The 10,325-nt window shown below is 35.3% G+C and overlaps 1 protein-coding gene across 1 annotated transcript in view; it reads right to left on the reverse strand.

The window, feature by feature from the left end:
- Nucleotides 1–2,285: 2,285 nt before the first annotated feature.
- LOC129219056 (neurensin-1-like) overlaps nucleotides 2,286–10,325 on the reverse strand; it is an 18,954-nt gene continuing 10,914 nt past the window's right edge. The window contains exon 3 of the mRNA XM_054853379.1: nucleotides 2,286–3,035. Coding sequence (XP_054709354.1) covers nucleotides 2,286–3,035 — 750 coding nt within the window. The remainder of the gene's footprint in view (nucleotides 3,036–10,325) is intronic.

The following is a 10,325-nucleotide window of genomic DNA, read 5'->3' on the forward strand; positions in this document are numbered from 1 at the left end:
TGTACTGTGCTTGTGCTTTCTTATCTGTAACTAAATAAAGAAGCCCCAACCTATCAAGGCAATGGAACTCAAACTTTCTATAGTGTCCATAAATATGGACACGTCAACAACAAAAATCTCATATTAAATACTACTGGTTACTCAGTAATTAGGGGAAAACGTTAAAGAGTTTTCAAAAAGGACAATTTATTTCTACAATCAGATATGAACTTCGAGACTGTAATGCAATTTTACTGGGTACGATCTCATTACCACATCAAATCAGGATTAATGATTGATCTTCTACAATACGATTATGTATAAACGCGTAATCACATCTTCAACTTTTTAAAATGAGTGGTGACGCAAATTTGTTGGTGGAAATTTCACGTACTGAGACATCTTCCTTTGTGAGCCAAAGGTTAAGAGCTTCTGCTTTCTATATTCAGAAAACGGCTAAAGCACCAGATTAAATAGCGAAAGTACGTGACAAAAGATACAAACATGATATCTAACTAGTTAAAAAATGTTTAGCACGATACGGCATTACTCCATCAACACAACACTAATGCAGCTACACAGAAATTTGATGTTGCTTATAAGCCTTTGTTTTTGTAGCAGGTAGTAGTATTTCGTTTAAAGAATATACTGAAATGATTAAAATATTATGCTTTCCTGAGGGAAATCTGTTTGTTTTTCAAATGGGAAGCGCCCGTGTTTAACCTGACAATTTGACGGTCGAGTCGCAGATTCAGCCATCTTATTAGTCGAAGAAGGTTTGGACCAGCGCTTTGACTTCACTTCACACTGCAGCCCCCCCCCCCGTACCTACCACTATTTGTGGTTTTGCCGGTTGGTTGGGGCCCTGAAGACAGCTCTCATTTTTTTTGATCCATACCAGAAGCCGAGCAATCCAGTACCCCCAGAGGTATTGATCGATGGTCAAACCGTCTGGTGAAAACGGAAGTGAGAGATTCTGTGATGAAGACATTTTATAGCATTTCCACTTCCAGTTTTGTAAGTGGCGCAGTTCAAGGCCCCAACCTGATGAGTTTTTTTTTTTTTTTTTGCAAAGGATCAAGTATAATTATTGAATGTGTAAAATATAAAGTTACATCCAATGCGTTTTGTATCCATGTAGAAAATAGGAATTATATAGCTCCTGTAAACGTCTTGTAGATTGGCATAATCAGATATGTACGAAATAAATGATATAAAGAACACAGCTTTGAAGAAGCTAAGATAGCTGTAAGATGTTGCTGGTAGAGTTTGTATTTTAAGAATAACTCTATGCTTGATTTTGTAGTTTGATATAGTTATTTAAGTTGAAATTGGGCGATTAATACTTTTTTTGCGATTAAATTCCCCCCTTTTTTTTCTGGTACCCAAATAATGCCTTGTTAGTTTTTTTAGGGAATAATTTTTTTAGATTTTTAGTCATTACTCTAATGCTACTATAAAGAGATTGTCTTTATTTTTTATTCAGTGTACTCATTTATTTTCAATGAATGAGTATTTCGTTAAGTTTGGGTTTATAGATAGACTTAAAAATGTTAAACACTTTTAATATTTTCATCGCACCATGACATATCAAAAAAACATCATATATCTATGTTAGGAAATATGTCTGAAACTTCCTTAAAGGTTATCATTAATTAACAAATTGTGAGCATTTCAATTTCATTTAAAAAAAACCGTTAACTAATATTTCTTTTTTTTTAAATGAAAGATTTGTTAAGAAAAATAATTCGAGCATACGATATGTTTAAACAGAGAATGTAGAATATTTTTTTCTGATCTTATTTAACAGTTTTCATTATTTTCTATTCCATCTTGAAGCATTTTTAAAAGTCCCGCCCTGGGAGATAGCTGGAACGTTCAACTGCATCAAACTGATATACATGCGTATATTTTGAATAACTTATACTTTAACCTGCTATCAGTTAGGCAAGACGAATGAGATTTTGAACACCAGGTTTTGAAATTTCTGGTTAATATCTACCAAGATTTTTTTTCTTTTCGAAATTAAGAGTAAGTTGTATCAAATTGTTTTTCAAAATTACTTTTATACTTTAATAATTTACAGTTATGTATGTTCAAAAGTTGACTTTACAAGTAAGGAAAATATAGATAATAAAAAAATTTCCTGCATTATTTTTATACTTCCGTGGTTTTTTAAGTATCTAGGTGAATCTTCCAGAATAATGACATTGACACAGTTTAGCTGCCTTTACTGAAGGTTTGTCTTAAGATTAAAAAATAACGTAGGTACATTTTTGAAAAGAGAGGACACTTATTGGATTCGATTATGGCAATTGGCATAAACCTGCATGAGTCATGACTAGTTTTTCCGCATCCATTCTTTTCGGCTGCACTGGTTTTAGTTCTTCAGTTGCTGGTACCTTTGTACCCACAGGTGAAGTAGGCCCACGATCAGGCTCAGTCATTGGAATCTCTTCCACTGGGTCATCACGTTTAGGCATCTTGGCGATCATGGCCAGGAGGACTGCGGCCACTATCAGCCCTCCCGTGCAGAACAAAGCAATTCCGACCACCTTGCAGAGCTGCAGATCGCGATTGAAGGCTTGATCCACACGATCTATGATCTCGATGTCTTCTTGGATGTTAACCACCTCCTTTCTTCTTGGCACCAGGAATCCGACCAGGATCGCTGTCAGACCCACGCACAGAATCAGCAGGCCAGTAAAGAAGGTCAGTCGCCAGCACAGCACTTGCTTGCGCCTCTTCCTCAGCGGCGTTCGAAAATTGCCACTGTAGAAGTGACATCTGGGTTCGTCTGGAACATTGTCCATAGCCATGGCTTCGTAGAATGTGTGAACGTAGGATCGTACACCGAAAAACTCTTGTCCTTTGCTATTTAAATCCGATTCTGTCTTGGAACTTCTGGACAGCAAAGATTGCGATTCTTCGGTCTCAGATACGCTTTCCAAAAGTTTGGGTTTTGATAGACTTTTAGCTTGTTTTGAGGCGTAACGTCTGCGTTTGGCTTCCTTAGGATTGCGAACTTTTGGTCTAGCACCTTTTGATTGATCAACCTGTAATTAAAAGAAAATAATGATAATTCGTTGTTGGTTTGCTTTTCTTCACAATATTGTATTAATGTATACGATGTTGATAGCAAAAACCCATGACAGAAGTTAATTAGCAAAATACTCTTATTATTCCCGAAAAACATGATTTAATAAATTTCGTAGTAGATTTCGCATGTAGTTATAAATTCTGATGTATACATAATTTTTATGTTGTGCAATTTCTTAATTAGGAAAGGCAGGGGGAAAAAAAACTGAAACATGTTTTGCTCATGTGTGGGATATTTTTGAGGAATCGCTATCAGAGGCTCATTATTTAAGTTTTAATAATTGGTAAATTTAATGGAAGTCATATGCTCTAAACTCAAAAACGGCATGCTTAGCGCTTCCCTTTGTGTTTACAAAATGCATATTTTTCACTGTCTCTAACAAATGATATAAAGTCATTTACTGCGTTTTATGTATCTACTTTAAATGAAACCCAACGAATTTAGATATGCTCAAATGCAGAAGACTAATTTTTGACTGATACGTAGATTGCCATGAAAATAGTTCATTTGCTTGCATTTCACCAGCTTATGTCTGCTACTCTGGAGCAGGGCTTCCCAAAATGTGGTCCGTGGACTCTTTGGGGGTCCGACATTTAGTAGGGGGTCCGCGCCAAACTTTGAAGAAAAAAAAAAGTTAATTGATATTGAAATAATGCTTTTGTATTTGAAAAAGTATTTTCCGTTGGAACGGTAAGATAATTAATTTTTTTGTTTGAAAATTCCATACCATTCAACTAGAAAGGGAAAAAACAGTTATGGCTCTACAGTCTACATGAAAGGAATAGTTGGCGTAAATGAGGAGTTATGGCTATTGAAGTCAATATGTTTCACATCACTGTTTAACGAAACGGGAAGCGTTCATCATTACGTGTTTCTCCTTACAGAAGTGAGGTGGTTTTCTCACGTGAAGACCCTTTCGCGATTACTGGATTTACGTTCGGACGTCTTACGACTGCTGGTGGAGCACAATGCCAAACTGGCCGACATTTCCAATGATGAAGGTTAGCAATGTATACTTTCGTAGTTGTCAGGTAATATTCATGAAAATGAAGGGGTTGAGTCCTTTCAAGGGAATAGCTCCATAACTTTTGATACTATAATGAAAAACTTCGCACTTTCAATTGAAAAATAAAATCCAGTTTCGGGCTGAATCTGTTGAGAAGAGAAAGGTAAAGTTTTTTCCTGTTTTGAATGATTTTTTTAATAATGAGGAGTCACCAAAGAGCTTTTTGCTTGATGAAATATGTGAACACTTTCGAAGCATGGAGCTGTCCTTCCAGCCCTACTTTCCGACATCTCAAGATACATGTTGCGAAATTATGCAGAGGTGGTCGAACCACTTTTTGTCTCGACAAAGCCATGCTTCTGTCGTAATGTCAAAATGAATGTTTGGTTGCCATAACTTCGAACTACAACTTAAAATCAACCTTCCAGAATAACTAACCCAATACTCAGCCCGGCTTCGTCCGTGAAACAAGAAATACCATCTGCTCATTAAAAAAAGTAAAACTAGAACTTTCATTTGTCACAACTTAATCTTTGCCAATACATATTTTCCATCTATGCAACCACCAACACTAAACACCAAAGCGGCCCAGATTGCAACTCGACATTAGACTCCAGATACCAAAAATTAAACCCAATATATTAAAATTGTCCAGCTAAACAACGTGTCACTATTCCAATGACTTCGATGTTCAATTTGAATTTTAAAGGGTTAAATTATACATTTATTTCTCTCGGTTCAATTTCATTCTTGTCCTCCAGAAATTCTGAATAAAGTTGAGCAGTGTAAACAACTTACCTAGTACATTTTTGAGCTGTAAATTTTCCTTCTAACTAGTGATGTTCATTCCAATTAAGTAAACATTACAAGTATCTATTCATTTTAAAAACAGAGGTCCACACTCAATATTGGTCTATGAAAGGGGTCCGCTGGCTATAAAGTTTGGGAAGCCCTGCTCTGGACGACAGATAGACATAAGGGACGATACAGATGAAAAGGTTTCTCACTGGAGACATGTCAAATTTAAATGAGAAAAAGTTCAAGTTTGTATTATTGTTTCATGTCCCTCTTGATCCAGGGCACCTAGACCAGGTCCATGATACCATGTCGCAGTAAAAGTTCCACCACAAGTTCATGCTCCTGCTCACTCCACAGCAGCTCCGCAGGGGCGCCAATACTTTCTAGACTATGATCAAGTAAAGCAGGAAGGTAACAAGAGCAAGATAATAAAAAGGTCGTGACCTTATCTACGAATTTCATGCAATTGATGTGACCACTATGTAATCTGTCCAAGGAAGTCTGTGCAGATCTTGTGCCCTCCCTGCTCGTGTAAAAAAAAAAAAATAATAATTTGAATTTTGACATCTTGAATTCAAACTATGTTTTCTCAATCACGAGTGTGTGTATGCAGGCGTGTGTGTTTATGTGTGGGGGTATGTGTGTTTGTGTGTAGGGGTACGTGTATGTGTGTGTAGGCATGTGTGTTTGTCTCTGTGTGCTGGCATAAATGTGTGGATAGTTGTGTGTATGAATGTGTGTGCGTGGTGCGTGGGGACGGGGTATGTGTATGTGTGTAGGCATGAATGTGTGGGTAGTTGTGTGTGTGTGTGTAGGTGTCTGTATGTATGCGTGTGTGTATGTGTTTGTGTTTGAGTATGTGTGTGTAGGTGTATGTGCTTGTGTGTGTGTGTTTGTGTGTGTGTGTGTGTGTGTGTGCGTGCGTGTGTGTGTGTAGTTGTGTATGTATGCGCGTGTGTGTAGGGCATGGATGCAACCTGGAGACGGCTTTCGCTATAGGAGCAGCATCGTGAGGAGCCGGTCGACGGTGATGGTGCGGGGGGTGGCGGTGGGAAAATAAAATGATAGGACACCAAAAACAGTCAAATGAAAGCTATAAGCAATCGTGATTGCTCAAAAAAAAAAAAAGTTAATTTAAAAACAGATGACTGAGAACTTTTTCAAACCCGATTAAATAAAGAAATACGTATGTATGAATATTCCTATTTATAGTGAAGCAAACATATTAGATAGATTGTTGTTTATTTGTTCTTCGAAATATTGTTTGTTTTGATTTAAAACATTTTTTCTAAATAAAACATTCTCCTCCCCCGTCATGCTCATTCAAATATTTAATGTATTCCATAGTGACGACTTTTTCTTTTTTACATTGAACTGTTGCCAAATATCTAAATGTGTACCGGTAGGAATTCTTGTGAGAAAAAAAAAATGTTGTGTTACTGTTGAATAATACCTTATACAGGGGTGCCCACCACCCTAAGAACAAGAGCGCACCCCCTGCATGTCACGAAAACCTCCGTAAAAGCAATAGCCCCCTAAATATGAGAAAAATACCCCTCAAAACACCCCCTAAAAATTTCAATGGCGCAGTCTGCGCCATGGCCCTCCCCCCCTAGGTGGGGAACCCTGCTTTATAGAAGAAATTTCTGCAGTAATAGTCAACATGTAAATCCTTAGTTGTCCATGTACGACGTAAAATCAAGTGTCAGTTTCGGTGGAATCGCATGTCGGTAAGGCTTAACGATTATGTAAGCAACTGGAACGAATTTTGAAACAACGTTAAATTTTATTAGATGTAATTAAAGTGGGCTTAAATTAAGGATTTATTTTGACAGTATGATGAAATTAATAGCGTTAACGAGCTTGGTGCTTTGAGAGGCGAAAATGACGCAATGTACGTAGGAGATTAGTTGGATGATTAGCGTTTAAATTTAAAAACATGGGCAATATCATTTCACTAAATGCATGCGGATTTTTTTTTTTTAATTTACAAATTGCAGTTCAGTAACGCTTTAATGTTTTTAAAAAGATGTTTGAAGAAATGCAATTACTAATACGATTAAAATGCTTCAAAAAGTGTTGTAAAAAAGCTTTTAAGTCCCAGGATTTGGTCCTGAAAGAAAAGTCTAGTTTCTTCAGCAAAATGTTTATCTCATTTCAATTATTTTTTTGTTACTGGGGTAAAGCATGATTTTATTTGATGCTTCACAAATTCGTTTGCTTTTAGAGTAATGAGTTTTTAGTTGTATTTAAACAATTAAAGAAATTTTATTCTGAATATTTTTATACTTCCATCCACACTTAGCTCTTTTAATAAATATTTTTTAACTTTCGGAAAATATGGCTCATAAAATTAAAATTACAGGCTGATGAAACCTTAACGTGTCTTTGACACGCACAACAAATAGAATAACCAATTAAATACACATTTTATTGAATGTATATAAAAATTAGTATTCTTCTAAATAAAATAAAAGGTTGTAGAAATGAATGAACAGAATGAATACACACCTATAGAAAATATTAATCAAAGTCAAATATGATCATATAATATAAACTATTTAATATTTTAAATAGAACAGGAATTTTTAAAGGAAATAAAGAAATTGCACATCGCAGTTATTACTTTCACAAGCAACGATAAAATTAAAAATTAGAAAAACCCCCGACTGAGTCGCAACTGTAGAGTCAAGAGGGAATATTGCAAATCCGTTTAAAAGCCTTATATTATTAAAAATCAATGTCAGGTATTGTATTTGCTATTAAATAGAAACTGGCAACAGATAAAAAATTTAAATCATTGCGTTTTATTTCCTTGTCGGCCAACAATGAATTCGGTTATCAATCGCGTGAATAAAGGCTTAGCCGTTATTAAAATCTGCTTTAAAAAAAACGTTATAATTCGAATTCTATGAAACATGGAAGTTCCAAACACATTCTATCAGACGGGGAAAAAAATTATCTTTAATTTGGTATTAAATTAAAAAAATAAATAAATAAATAAAAATAAAAGAAAACTATGTTTTCACTGCAAAAATCGCGAAAAACCTTTTAGAGGTTTTTAATTAATATCTTCGCTAATCAATGTCATCCAAAGACGCAACCTAGCTAAGAACACTCTCGATTAACTCTCCTTTCTAACATTTTTTCCCCCTTCAAAATTGGTCCATCCGTTTAGGCGCTGGAGTGCCACAGACAGACACACAGATACACAGATATACAGACACGTCAAACTCTTATAACCCCCTTCCTTAGTGTGTTGGGGGTTAAAAATGTAGGACGCTTCACAAATATGCTCTATTTTTCAAAGAGGGATTTTTTTAAAAAAAATTTTCAAAGAAAAACTTATTTTCTTAAATGCTAAACACAGACATAAAGAGGAACTTACGATCTTTTGCTGGTTGTGTGCCAAGTATTAGAAAACTGACGATTTCTCCCTTTTCCGTCGTGGATGAAAACTTTCGAACCTTATTTTATTCATTGCGTTATATGTTTTCTAGTTCTCTTCATCTTTCCATTTCTTGATACCCTTTGTCAGTTTTTTCTTTTGTATTTATAGCCCCTACCTCTTTTATTCGTTTCTTCAGCCTTTAGTTTTATTTTAGTTTACACGCTATTTCTGTCACAAAGTTGATGCGATGATATTTCGAATTCTTTCATGCGGTCGTTTTTATTTCTTTTTCTATTCTGTGACGAAATAAAATCTTTTTATTTGACTTGAAAAATGAGTCCCTGATATTGATTTCTTTGGAAATTTTGTCATTGATGTATATTGCTCAGAACTGTTATTTTAATTCATTCATTGTTTCCTAACTTCTATGGTTTCCTGATTTAACTTAAAAATTCGATTTTAAAAGAATTAAATAAGGTACGCAGGGTAATTCAACTAAAGAATGAACACACCCCACTCAATTAACAGTTTTTGAAATGAGGTTCTCAAAGATTTTTTCTTAGATAAACTGGCAACAGTAATTGTCTTTAAAGCAGTGGCACCCAACCTCGGTCAGTGGGCTACATGGAGCCTTCGAAGCCGACCCGTGTGACCCATTGTTTTCTTTAATGTTGCAATTCAAAAATCGTGATCAGTTACAATGCCCCAAAGTTAAAGACAAATACTCGGAAATAAACTGCTGGAAAATATATGTCAACTTCGCATTAGTAAAATAATAAGTTCATAGTTTGTAATTTTCTTTCCTTTTCCATAGTTTCTCATATTATCTAGAAATTATTTTTTAATTTTTTAAAATTTTATATGTGCTCTTGTACGCGAGATTCATTTTAACTTTAGGTACGGTCCTCCAGTTAAGAAAGGTTAGGCTTCACTGTTCTTTAAAATTCCAAAAAGGATAGAAATGGGAAAAGGAAAGAAGAACTTATGAAAGAAAAGAATTTTGAAAAGAAAAGAGGAACGCAAACCAGAAAGCAAATAAAACAAAAAAGGAGCAATAAGTAACGGGCATAAAATAAAAACTAAGTACAAAATAAATACAGAATATAAAGAAGCCTCGAGAAAATGAAGGTTGAAACAAAAATCCCACATTTTTATTGACTAGAAAATTTTGTGTTTGCTCAATTGGTTAGACATATTTGTATTTTCTGCTGCTTCTCCATTTTTCATTTAAATCCCCTAAAACACTTGAAGCAAAAACATAAAGGTTATCTCAGTATTTTTAAAAATTAATTTTATGCATTAAAAATTGCTTTTACCGTCACGTATCAAATGCTACATTTTTGAATGACATTTTGAATTGTTGAGAATAAATCTGTGTTTAAGTGTTCATTCACTAATCTAATTTCAGTAAGCTTCAGTAAGATACCGCCCTATTGCCAGGGCTAAGGCAGAAATTGCTGGCGATGTATTTCACGTACTAGTTTAATTTGTTTTAAAAAATAGGGTTTCAAAAGTTTTTTTATTAGATGGGTTGGCAACAGTAGCTTCCTTCTGTACAATTCCAAAACGGAAATGACTAGAAAATAATGTGTTTGTCTAGTGGTACGATGTGTCATTTATTGGGTTCTACTCCTTTTACATCCCCCCCACCCCACAAAAGAAAATAAAGAAAGAAAAAGAAAGAGAAACCAAGCAGAAGTAAACGTTCTCACATTTTTTTAAAAATGTCCACGAAATCCTGCACTGTTTAATAATATTACTTGGGAGCTCCGCCCCCTGCACGCTTCGGTCACTGGGACTGGATCCTAAGGACAGGAAGTCGGACTTCTTATCTCCGGCACCTTAAGGTTTAGAGGGGTGAGGCAGGGTGGAATAGCTTTCGCTGGATGTTCTGTAACCAACGGTTCCAAAAGCTTTCTATTGACCTGATAGACTTTGACAATCCAGAGGAGATAGAATTACTGGCACACATGCAGGCGCGCACAGATTTTTAATAATATATTTCGAATCTTTGAAAATCAGATGTAATCATTTACTAGTCAGTTTACCCT

This window comes from Uloborus diversus, chromosome 1, assembly GCF_026930045.1.
Source record: "Uloborus diversus isolate 005 chromosome 1, Udiv.v.3.1, whole genome shotgun sequence".
Classification (NCBI taxonomy): Eukaryota; Metazoa; Arthropoda; class Arachnida; order Araneae; family Uloboridae; genus Uloborus; species Uloborus diversus.